Below are 13162 nucleotides of genomic sequence, written 5' to 3' on the forward strand. Positions count from 1 at the left end.
GTGAAGCGTCAAGGATCATCAGCATGTGAGATACTGATGGGTGACATACAGAGCACAATTGGTACAGACCGGGCTATTCGGCTTCCTGCCGACACGACTTGTCCAGAAAAAGCCAGTGACTTTGAAGACATGCGGCAGAACTTTAAAGATCTGGAGCACAGGCAGCAGGGCTAATGCTTCACTCTCCCAATGAGTACTTTGGAAATTAAATTGTTATTCCACTTTTTGTATATTTATCAAATGATTTCTTCCCAACTGGCAGCTAACCTTGCTTCCATACATTTCTTTCATTTTTTATAGTCTTGAAAATGTCAGCTCCCCGATTCTCTCTCCCTCAGACACACACACACACACACACACACACACACACACACACACACAAGAAACACATTTTCTGAATATGTCCAACATACATTTCAAGGTTAGAGAAAGAAACATTTCCAAATATGCTTCCTATAATGGCTGAGATGGAACGCTATTTTTAATCTTTTCTTCACAGGCAGTGAATGGACTTCATATAAAGTGTACATCTCCAAGACTGCCAAAGATTAAGACAATATGTTGACATTTAAATCAAACATTTTCAATGGCAGTAGTTGCAGATGCACTCTCTCTGTATCTCTCCCTCAAAGACACACACACACGCACACACACCAGCAGATAATTAAAGTGAAGCTCAAGAGATTACTCTGAAAATGTCCCCTTGGGAACCCAATACAGACACAGAGACTAGCAAGCTTTAAAATGAGATCTCTTAACACAGATGGAAACACACATTCTGTGTTGCTCCATTTCTCCCTGGCCATGCATCTTATCCTGTGCTTTTCCTTTCATTGACGAATAAAGGTTTAATGCTGTCTTTTATATCAGTATAACACAATAACTGAATCAGCTGCAGCATCAGCGCACACAGCAAAACAGCTCTATTCCAAGTTGACTCCTGTACATGGTCTAATTTGCACTGAATTAATAGAGACACTTAATTAATTTTGCATAATGGTTTATTTATGAAATTGCCATAAGTGCACTGACACATACACTGCTCCCTGTCTTAGTTTTATTCCCTCTGTTTCCAACATCTTTCCCATTGTTCACTTTTCGCTTCTTCATTGCTCTGCCTCACTGCTCCAGACATAGCTGTGCCTGAAGCACATTTAACACACTGAGTGCAGTGCTGAGCCATTGCAACTGCAATCAACAGTTCTGTGATTAGCCAAAAAAAAAAGTGTGAGAGAGAGCGAAAGTCTAACAGCAAGTGTCTGTTTGCTTAAAGGCCTAAGAGTCAACATGTGTGAAGACTGAGCAATTTCAATTAACTTCAAATCAACTCCCTGCTGCGAGAGAGAGAGAGAGAGAGAGAGAGAGAGAGAGAGAGAGAGAGAGAGAGAGCGAGAGAGAGAGAGCGAGAGAGAGCGAGAGAGAGAGAGCGAGAGAGAGAGAGAGAGAGAGAGAGAGAGAGAGAGAGCGAGCGAGAGAGAGAGAGAGAGAGACTCTGAATCCTAAGGGAAACAGCTGGCAGATCTGAACTGATAAAGGAAGCAGTGGGAATTGGAGTCCCTGGTTGGCTGGTGAATAGGAAGACATTTTTCACACGGAATGATGCTCATGTTTATGCACCAGCGTTGGCTTCATGGAAGCCAGTCTGCCTTAGCCACCAAAGATACCCAGCCAAGGATGGCCTGACTTCACTTTTCCACAGTCTTTGACTTAATTACATAGTAGGGATTCCCTACTGGAAAGCTTTGTATTCTGAGACAACCTTTAACCTGCATTCAGAACAGCCTGCAGTGGAGTTTTTGCTAGAATGTTATAGATGTCAGAAAGCTGATCTAATATCTTGAAATTTGCTAAAATGGAATAAACATAACATCTTTAACAACCACATCTCGACAAGGGCATGAAACCCTTGTGCTTCAGACATTCAAATTATTTTTGTATGTGCAAAAATAAAGCCAGTGATTTATTATTAAGATAGTCATCCATTTATTATTCTCTACACTTTAAGGGTGAGCTTAGAATTGCAGGTGCAAAATGGCTTTGATGTGCAAAATGACTCAATACTGCAGGAAGACTCCAGTGAGCCAGGGAGCTTACAAAGCAGGTAGTGGTTCCCTGGACTGGTGCAGTGCTTCCTACAATACCCTGGCCCTTTTAATAGGTTTTGCTCCTTTTCAAAATACGTTGGAGCGCAGAAAGAAAAGAGCTGAATGGTACTCTGTCAAACTCATGAACGTAATCAAAATGTTTTGTTATTCAGTGTTGGGTGTGAGCATTTGTCAGCTTCTTGTGCCCTGAACACTGAACAGATGAGACCTGAGGAAGACAGAAGCATTAACGCCATCTAACTAGGGGATTGTAAGTATTCTATAGAAAGTTGTCTTTGTATCATTTACATGCAATTGTACAATAAGCCCTGGTATGTCTGTTTTTAATATTCTGGATTCATTTTCTTCTTATGAATTTTGCATTGCTTTATTTTGTGCTTTATTTTTCCACCTACAAATGTTTGAATTCAGGCATTCGGGTAATCTGTTTTTGTTTGTTTGTTTTGTTTTTTAAATCTATTTGGTAATCTGATTACTGCCCTTTTCCCTCAAAACATAATAGATTTTAGCAATATTTACACATACGTCCCACTTCCATTAAAAACAACTGATTACAGACAGTGAGACACACTTCCTAACCCTGATTATATAACCATTCTCATCATCTAAGTACCATCAGGTTACACTTTGTCATTTAGAGTTAAAAGGTGAAGAATGCCAATGTGTTCGTGGAGCGCGCCAGCAGGGAATCTGGGTCTAATGCAGTCTCGGATTTCAGTGGTGAAAAATTTGTTGGGCCCGACCTTTCTCTCAGTTAGCACGCTCTAAAATTATCATACCATGCTAACTATCATCTATAATGCATTAAGCAGGCCAGTGGAAATGAAAGAGAATAGTATATCATTACTGTAATGCCAGCCCTGGGTGCTCATCCCAGACATCTCTGCCTGTATTAGACAAATAGCTCAGTGCCGGTGAGACATGATCCCCTATCCCTGTTTACAAGATGTGGCTACCGAGATTAGCCCACCTCCGTCCAGTTTGGTGGTAATTATTGGCTTTTGCTAATGCTTAATCAAAATTGATATTCCCAATTCCATCCCAGTTTAGGGAGGCAGCTGGAAAGTCACCCATCACAGAGCTCTAGAAGCATCAGTAGTTGTAGATCACAGCCAATCTGCATTTCTCAGTCTACAAGTGCAAGCTAATCTGGTGACACCATTAGTCTTGTATGCTACAATCCCTCTGGCACTAGATACTTCTCACCAGAATGTCTGCATGCAGCTATCATCTCTTCTCCAATTTCAACAGGCCTAATTGCTGCCATTTTCATATTTAATGCAAACACTTATACTTACATAGGCAGGAAAGCATGAATATGCATGAGTCAAATGAATAAATGAATAAATGCCCACTAGGGTCATAGAGATTCTCTAGAATTCTTCCAAAGTAACCAAAAACCTTTCATGTCACTCAGAACTTGAAATGTCAATTCCAACTGATTCACATGCATTTAGCTCATGCATTTAGATGTACACTCACAAAGACGCTGCACATGTTTGAATATGTTATAGCTGACAATAAGGAGTAATAATGACAGAGAGGGACAGAAGCATACAGAGTGGATGGGAGGAAAAGAAATCAGGGACAAACATGCAGAACTTTCTTCTCCCAGTTTAGCCTTTGCCAGTGGCCGCTTACTGGCTAGTTGTGTTGGTCTGCACGGTGTGCTAGCTACCAGCATGCTAGTGAGGGCTAACGCACACACCTGAGATATGTGCCACCAACTAACATCTTCCACCCATGCAATCTGGCAGACAAAACATGCTTGGAGGAGAGTGTCAAGTGCCCAGTTCTAGGACCACAGATGGACTCCCACAGCTGAAGCCATACTACTGCTGCGTATGCCTGGGAACACTTTCTGAACAAGTGTCAATACTCCGTCACAGAACAAAACTTGTCTGGAACTAGCTGTCACAGAACATTTCTGGCATACTTCAACGGCACGGGTGCGGCAAGCGATAGCACACGAGGTATGAGGTAGACTGAATAATCTGGATTAAGAGTAGTTGTTACACACCTGACAGAGTAACAGCTAACAGCTAAGCTTACATATGCAGAAAAGCATGAATATGCATGAGAATATGCATGTAAAGCTGGGGAAGGGGTTGCTGTGGCACCTCCTCCTTTGTGAGCGGCCTAAAGTGGGCTTGGTATCTGCTGAGCTCCACGCTGAGCCGATGCACCGTCATCTTCAGGCCGTCATTCTCATCCACCAGCTCCTGTGCCTGCTGCCTCAAACTCTGCAACTCGGAGCCCTCACCTGCACACACACACACACACACACACACACACACACACACACACACACACACACACACACACACACACACGCGCGCGCAGATGATGAATGTCTCCTTCACTGAAATACACAAACACTGCTTTGTTACAGAGTTACACATGCATAAAACCCCTACATGCAGGGACACACAAACCCACTATTAAAAACTTACCATAGTTGATCTTCACAATCCAACAATACCTAGTTGTAGTTTAAGTTGTGAATAGATTCAAGCAATGTGTGGGAGGTGCATGTCCAGCAATTGATTAAAGTGGGCTATTGGGAGGGGTCTGTCTCTCTGTGTGTGTGTGTGTGTGTGTGTGTGTGTGTGTGTGTGTGTGTGTGTGTGTGTGTGTGTTTAGGAAAGCCTCTTTGGGTCCACCTGTCAAGTGGCTCCACTGGCGGGGCGAGTGTGTGAGTGGTTGGTGGAGGTGCTGGATTTGCTGGCTCTGCTCCCAGCACCTCCTCTCCAGCGCCTGCTTCTCTGCTGTGAGGGTCTGAGTCTGCTCCCTCAGCTCCTTCAGCAGCTCCTGCTGAAGCTCCACAGCACAGCGGTAGGCCTCGCTCGCCTCTGCTCCGCACGGTACGGCACAGCACAGTAACACAACACAGCATGATGCAACAACACATGGCACACAGCACCACAACACCTCACAGCAGACAGCAACATAGTGCAACACAAAAGAGAGGACAGACAACTGCTGATTGGTCCTGGGAGATACAACATTTTCAAAAACCCGAAATGGAAATTGGTTTTAAAAGCACAGCTGGTGAAAATATCTCATTTACACAGATATGTCAGATAAAGTCAATGAACCAAGCAGTGCTTGGTGTCCAAACCTCACTTTTCATTAACATGGCTAAAAAGCAAGCGGGACTAATAGCCATCAATTATCATACATAGGGTGGCCAAAATCATCACACACATGGCTCTAGGTGTTGGGAGGTCTCAAAGCACTTGTTTCTGTGGTTTCTGACACTGTGCAAAATATTGCTACTTATAAATATAAATCCCACCTTTAAAAGGTGGTTGCTACTCCTTTACACTATGCAAGATTTTTTTGTCCTTTTTTGATAACAGCAAGATGCATTATCAAAAACCGCTTAAGCAAGTCTACTTAAGATCAGTTATCAGGTATGAGCCTGCTGGAGAAGTAGATAATGCTGAAGTTTGCACGATGTTTACTGGTGGGTTTTGTACAGTCTACATGATGTTCACTGGCAGGTTTCTAACATGCTTTTTTATCTAATATTTTCAATCTGTTCAAGTTTATTCACAACTACACAAGAATGAGGTAACTAAGAATGGCACAGCAATGTAGATATGCTAATAAAGATATGTTAATACAGATATATTAAAAGATATCTAATACAGATGTCAATAAAGATATACTATTATTAATGTTGTGTTAAAATAAACATATTATGGATATGTTCATATAGATACTTTATTATAGATATGTTAATATAAATACGTTATGATAAGCGGACAAGTTTGAGCGCTTGCGGCTGGCTATGGGCCGTTGAGAGGATGACTAAGCTGAACTTTAAATTTCAGCATCGGCTGTGAAGTTCCCAGAGGGTGTGCTGCCTTATTAACGAGGTGTGCAACTCCAGCAGAGCAGGGCCAGCTCTGCAGATGTGGCCACACACACACACACACACACACACACACACACACACACACACACACACACACACACACACACACACACACACACACACACACACACACACACACACACACACACAGGGATAGGCAGGTCTCTAGACCTTAATTAGCATTGGAGTGTTAGCACACTGAGTGTTAGCACAGCTTATGAGAAAGAAGGGGGCAGAGTTTAGACATTTATATTGCAAGATGAAAAAAAACAGGCCATGAATGTCAATAGCCATTGTGTGTTCATTTTTAAGTATAGTCTAAGCTGCAGAGTTTATGTGGTGAAATATGTGCTACAACAGCATCTACAACATTCTAACCTAATCCTAGACCAACCCAGACTTAGTCCATGAAAACCGCTGGTTGACAGTGACCAGTTTTAAACTGCAGCCCGGTAACCTTGTATCTCCCACCGTGAACAGCAAAGCAGAAGAGCATCTCTGCTGGAGATGACTGGGGTCAAAGTTCAAGATTCTCGACTTCAGTGCAGACTCTCACCTGATCTGTCTCTCTCCTTGTGCCAGGTTGGACTGTTCTTCATCATCACTGAGGTCTTCCACTTCAGCGTGCTGGTGGTCGGAGACTTTGGAGACTGAAGATTCCGGTCTTGTTTCAGATCTAAGAGAGAATGAGTGTATGAATGAATAGACAGATGTTTAAATGGGTGGGGAGAAATTATGTAAAACTGGAATATAAACACTAGTGGGAATCTACATGTTTACTGACAAATCATGAATCTGCACATTTCCACTAAATATACTTTAGATATGCTTTTTCCAAGCACGTCCTGGTGTTTTGGACATCGATTTGCTTTATAAAAATTCATAAAGTCACTTACGATATAAAAAACCTGACCCAAATAAATCACTATATCTACTGAAGACATGACCCCAGTTCCTGAGTACTTAGCATTATGACAAAAAAAGATTGAAATGTGAGGAATTTAGGCCTGCCATATAAAACGGGACAGAGAACCCTCAGGAGTTTGTTTTTAATTTTACATGAATCTGAACGATGACTCTTTGCTTTATCCTTTCATGATACGCCTTTTGGTGCTCTGCTAATGGTGGAGGAAAAACCTCCATTTACATTTGCACAAAACAGAAGAAGCTACAAATAGGTTCTTCTGCTGAGAAGCTACTTTAGCTTGATTTTCTGAAAATCTTTTTTGAGAGTTTTCTTGTCAACAGTATAACCACTTTTGTGCACATATTGTAGTTCAGCCCTCATCACACAGCTCACATAATGGATCAGCTGTCTCCCTGTCCCTATCCCCCAACAGCTACTTAATCTCAGCATGCCAGTTCTCTCTCTCTCTCCTAAAGTCTACCTTTATAGTCACCACTCCAACTGGAATCTTGGGGAATACAGACGTTAAACAGAAAGGTGGGATATCACCATTCCTCTGGAGCAGGACTGCAGTGACACCTTTTTTCCTCCCTCCCGGCGTTCTAGCCCAGCACCAATGACAAACAGCAGTTGGAATGGTCTTGCAGCAGCGCCCCCTTGGGACCGAACGGGGCCCCCATGTCATACCGCCATGTGCCACTTTTGCAGAGAAAGCAGCAAGCCCATTATCACAGGGCTGTGGATCTTCAGCAGAGGCTGAACTGAGGGTTAGACTGCAGTCAAGGCTTTCATAGGCAGCTGATCTACGCGCCTGACCAAAGGCCCAGGATTAAAGCGTTCGTTGTTTGTCAGCAACACAACCACCTGGCTACTGGGTACAAATGGCTAGCAAGCCAGCTAATGTAAAACACAACAGCTATTAAATGAGCTCAGCTTGGAGAAGAGGAACTAAAAATCACCTTTCCCACACAGTGAGAGAATGACCTGCCATGACGTCATAGCCTAACCAAAATGGAAGGCAAGAGTTGTGGCAGAGATCAAAATGATCAGTTCCAGCAATAGGACACAGCCGTCTGATGCAACTGGTACACTCAGAGGTCAAAAGGTTTCAGCCCTAGACATCATTGCCTGCTTTTCATTGAAACACAGCTGAACCTGAAGAAGTGCACAAGGCTACAGGACCAGCATACCTGAAGATGCCACACTTCTGTGGGAGGGGGATCTCTGCTGTAGCGGCGATGGAGGCTGCTGTGGAGACAGAGGGAGTCTTCTTGAACAGACTGCACCACTCATAGACGTAAAATCGTTACTACAGGCATTAGTGAGCAGCGGACAGTAGTGGAGCCGCTCTCTAAATGGAACGCTTGTAGCGTCCACCCCTCACCCCCCCTTGCTGTTGCAGATTTAGGCGCACATCACCAAAGACCCGTGTTCACCTAGTCAAAGAAGGGGGGGTGAAGTGAGCTCTTTTGTTAATGGCTTTCAGCATTTGTATGAATGAGCATACTCTGGGTGCTGAAGCGTAATGAGTCTGGGCAGCAGACAACGTGTGTCTGTCTGTGTGTGTGTGTGTGTGTGTGTGTGTGTGTGTGTGTGCGTGCGCGTGTAGATCTAATAGCCTGAATGGTGAGTCAAGACTGACCGCCAAAGCCTCCTGTTTCATTCCACTATTCAGTTAGCCTCTTGGCAAACATGACAGGGATATTAATAACCCCCAGTCACCAGTGCAGGGAGTGAGGAGAAGACTTGAGATGTCTCTGGTCTCCCTCTCCCTCCCACTTTCATACTCGTTCTCCTAGCACTGTTTCTCACACACACCCAACACTTTTTTGTCTTTTCTTTTGTCTCTATCCTTGTCAATCTCTCTCTCCCCCTCTCCCCACATATGGACCCTCAGCAGCTGCCATTTCTGCAGGAGAATTATCACATTTTGGAAAACCAAAATCATCTTAAATAAATGACTCATAAAGGGACAAGGTCATAATGGCCCTTCTTACCTTTGTAGCTACTCCCTCTTCCACATCAGTTTCCTCTGCAATACAGCAATGTAATTAATTATACTTAATATTATGCTTAATTTATAGGAATAGGGTTGTTCTGTAGCCTGATTAGAAGCTGTTTATTTCAAATATCTAATCAAAATAATGCATTTCACTATTCAAAATTAATTTCTACAATATGTATGGGCACTTCTACATGGCACATGTAATATTTTATCAGAGCTATATGACATACCTTCCGTGTTTAATGGAGAGACAGTTTCCAAAGCAGAGTTGTCAGTATCATCATCCACCTTTAAAGGGGTGGAGCACTATGCGCAACAATTGCAAATTTAGACTTTTTTACACAATACATATAATGTCATTTTCTATGCATAACCCTTACATCAGAGTTCAGTGTGTATGTTTTGTACATTGAAAAATGCAACGAGACCAAGCATACTATCGACATTCAGCCCCCACAACATGTAATCATCCCAGGTTTTTTTTGTGTGTTTGTATGTATGTGTGTGTGTGTGTGTGTGTGTATGTTGGGTTGAGAGAACAAATCCAATGAACAAATGGTGCCACCTGCAGGATAACACCTCCAAACTCTAAATGCATCATAGTAAATCAGAAAACTGCTCCACAATGCTTACCTTCTTTAGTGGTGCAGCATACTCATCCTGGAACTCTGGGACTCTACTGTGCCTCTCTAGTGACTGATACACATGGTTTTCATCTCTCTCCATATCTTCTTCTATATCCTCTTCCTCATCATCGTCATCATCATCATAATCAGGTCGGGGAGAAGGTAGGCGAGGTCTGCCTACCAAAGCATCTGCCCACTGATCTCTGGAAGGATAGAAGAGCAAAGGCATGTTTATACTTGGTCAACTTTTCACACTGATCATTTTTTATATTTTTTGTAATCTGAGATTAAAATTAATTTATTTAGAATAAGATTCAGGGGGCAATTTCATTGGTGGAAATCCACAGGAATGCATAGTTTAATGCTTGACCTGATTTAATGTCTCAGAATGGCTCAGCTAATTAAACTAACAAACCATTGCCAAACTGACACAGGTTATAGAGCAGTAAAAGTGCTAATCCTCCCAGGACTGGAATTTAGCATTGGTTTAGAGGTTCTTTAGCAATGGGCAAAGGCATTTCTACATTAAACATTACTGCACTGCAGTAATTTCCCAAGCCTGCTCAGGGAGACAGGCCACTGCCTTCTGTGATCAGAAAATGACCAGTGGTGAAAGGAGCCATAAAGTATTCTTGAAAACAGATTAAACATCTATAAAACACTTCTAATGTGCACTCCAGAAGTCTAGAGGAAGGATAAATGGAATAATTTGGGACTAATCCACCCTTGATGTCTCTCTGGTGTACCTGGTGTAGAGGGCGGTGCTGGCATAAGGCTCGAAGCCGTCCTGGCCGTCATCACGTGAGCAGTCGCTCTCGGAATAGGACCTGTGGCGGGGCGGAGGAATGGCCACCGTGCGGCCAGTCAAAGAGGATGATAATATGGCTGCTGCCAGGGCTGACCTAGGAGCAACAGTGAAAGAGGAGAAGCTGTTTAGCTTGGTGTACACAACCGTATGTGTCATATATGACAAGCTGCTTCATTCATCACCAGCACCATTAAATATAGTATATGCTGCAGGACAACTGTGCAGGTCCTACCAGAAAAAATGCCTTTTGGCCATATCACACCCATTTTGGCCAATTCATCACAAACTGGGAGTGTGATCTTATAATGAACCAAAACTTTTTTTTTTTTTTTTTTAAATAACAGTTTACAAGATTTATTTGAACTGCAGCAACAAATCATACATCCAGCCTATAAGAAAATCAAGAGATGTTGAGATTTTAGCTCACAGGACTTCTGACATTAAAGGCCATGGAGAGCAAAGGTGATGCAAATGAAACAGAAGATAAAGAAAGACAAAAAAGAAAATGGAAATGAGAAAACTATTAGAGGTTATAGAAAAGAGTGAAGAGGAAGAAAAAGTTAATCTGAGAGGCCAATAGCCAATGAGGGAATAGAAACAGGGACCAGGACTTGTGAGATATGAAATGGCAGTGTTGAGTGTGTGTGTGTACCTGGGTCTCTCTGGTGAGGGGTTGGGACTGCGAGGAGGGGGTGTGCGAGGAACGGCAGGTCTGGGCGCAATGGTAGCCGCTGGGATCAAGCCATGAGCTATGTTCTTCTATAAAGACCACAGAGAAGCCATTTTATTGGTCTAATCCATAATCCAGCCAATCCCAGTGGTAGCATTGTAAAACCCATACTCCGCATAGTTTTCCCTAATCTAATATACCTGTTTCAACCTAACATATCTGTTCGCCAACAAAAAAGCAATGAGTCAAGTGTGTTAAAGGTACAAAAACACATACATGTTTAGAACACGTGGAACCAACAAATGGGATTGGGAACAACTGCACTTAACTCTTAGTCTAATTCTGGTCAACGGTACGGATGCAGTCGTTTACCGATGGGCTGTACGTAAATGCCATGCAGAATTACACTATTTAAAACATCGAGTTAGTTGTCAACATGAAGAGGCCGGGTTTCAGAGCTGGTCAAGCACACCTCGGTAGTTATAAGGGCAGTGGTATAGCTAAAAACATGAATGGAGTCGTCTGCAAGGAGAACCTCGAACATTAACCGAACAGATGGTGGATAGCTAGCTAACATCTACTTTATGTTGGCACGCAATGGCAGCATAAAGACAGAAGCAATAATCAGTATAAAAAGTGGTCCCCAAAGCCATCTTATGTGCTTTTCGTAGAACCATTCATATTGTTTCACCTAGCTAGTTATAGAAGTTAGCTCAATATTACTAGCCCAATGCAGAAAACCCCGTTTTGACAAAAATGTCAGTTATATCAGGAGCACTAACTAACCTAGCTAACTGTCTGACTCTGAGGTCAGCTAGGATTAAGATGTCAGCACAACCTAACTTAGTTTCTTATAGCTAGCTGTGTTAGCTTTAGTTATCCGTCCAACGTTGAAAACACCAACACACGGCAAATCAGTTTGAGAATCTTAGCTAGCTAACTAACCCTAGCTATCTTATTAGGTACAATTTTAATACGAAACACGCGTATTATTACTTAAAACTCACAAATGTCCTCCGCTCGCTTCTCCTGAAACTGAAGTTGAATTTTGACATGGTTCAACAAGTTTTTTCTTATCTCAGTAAATAATGGTTTGAGCCCTTAAAAAAGCGAGTTGAACAAATTTGGATGTTTCATGATAATCGATTTGGAAAAATGTAATTTGCGTAAAATGAAAAACAAATCCTTACACAGCTAACTAGCTAACCTAGCAGACTGGTGAGTAGTTTTAACGCTAGCTGGCTACTGCTTAATGGTTGCCTGAAGCTCGCGTATCCAGACGCTTTACATCGTTGCAGACATAAGTACAACCGCACATTCTGTTGGTTTGTGAATTTTTGAAAAACCAATCGTGGTTGAGCTTCAATCTTCTTAGCAACGCATTCTCCCACATCCTTAATTCATGCATCTCGATAAATGTCCAGTAGGGGGCGAGCTCCCCCAGCTTCGGGCCAACACACACTCAGACTTCAGTCGCATTTCTCCATAAACTGAGATTGTAGTTTCATGAAAGGGAAAGTGCGCAGGTCTATAATTAATTTATTAAGTGCTTTCCATGTAAACAGTTTATACAGACATTTGCCCCATAACACAGTATGTGATATGTATAGTCTGAAAACATGCAAACAACTTTATTTATTTGTTTATATGTTAGATTCTGTTTCAAACATATCATGTCTAGAAACCCCAAGGCCTTCAGGGTTAGTAAATAGTGCATCCAGTTTGGGTTTAACACACTTTTTTAATACTCTTGTCTGTCCGCTTGCAAGCCACTTCCTAACAAAGCATTCTATTTTCAGTCACATTCTCTATATGCATTCTCCATTTACACATGACAAAATATAGCTGCTTGAGACAAATATAGTTTCTCTCCATCTCTCTCATTTTCTGTCTTACTTTTTCTCTCATATTTTGTACCGTTTTGCTCTCTATCCCTCCCTGTTTCTCGTACATAAATGCTACTTTCTAATGCACACACAAGTTAAACCACTCTGACATCACTGTTGGCATAAAGAAACTATCTCTTTAATAGCCAGCCCACAGTTCAAAACCCCCCTGCCTGTGGATAATTTAAAATCCATTACTCAACCACACGACATTCAGCATCCCCTAGTCTGTCCTTTACAGCATATAGGAGCAAATTACTGTTGCTCAACTG

General features: G+C 42.3%; 1 protein-coding gene across 21 annotated transcripts in view; it reads right to left on the minus strand.

The window, feature by feature from the left end:
* The window catches only part of cep89 (centrosomal protein 89), a 60512-nt gene extending 48164 nt beyond the window's left edge, over positions 1-12348 (minus strand). For 5 of the 21 annotated variants that reach the window (XM_081706001.1, XM_035520889.2, XM_035520890.2 and 2 more), the window contains exons 1-10: positions 12012-12339; positions 10987-11093; positions 10273-10428; positions 9534-9729; positions 9131-9206; positions 8893-8927; positions 8086-8143; positions 6545-6664; positions 4769-4957; positions 4226-4368 (exon numbers count right to left, since the gene is read on the minus strand). In XM_081706001.1, the coding sequence (XP_081562127.1) occupies positions 4226-4368; positions 4769-4957; positions 6545-6664; positions 8086-8143; positions 8893-8927; positions 9131-9206; positions 9534-9729; positions 10273-10428; positions 10987-11093; positions 12012-12059 (1128 nt within the window). In that variant the 5' untranslated portion in view covers positions 12060-12339. Of the gene's footprint in view, positions 1-4225; positions 4369-4768; positions 4958-6544; positions 6665-8085; positions 8144-8892; positions 8928-9130; positions 9207-9533; positions 9730-10272; positions 10429-10986; positions 11094-12011 lie in introns of all 21 variants that reach the window. The other 16 variants (XM_081706003.1, XM_035520887.2, XM_035520886.2 and 13 more) reach the window with 11 other exon arrangements.
* Between the last annotated feature and the right edge of the window lie 814 nt (positions 12349-13162).

The sequence above is a fragment of the Electrophorus electricus genome, chromosome 23 (assembly GCF_041902795.1).
Source record: "Electrophorus electricus isolate QZ-2024a chromosome 23, ASM4190279v1, whole genome shotgun sequence".
Taxonomy (NCBI): Eukaryota; Metazoa; Chordata; class Actinopteri; order Gymnotiformes; family Gymnotidae; genus Electrophorus; species Electrophorus electricus.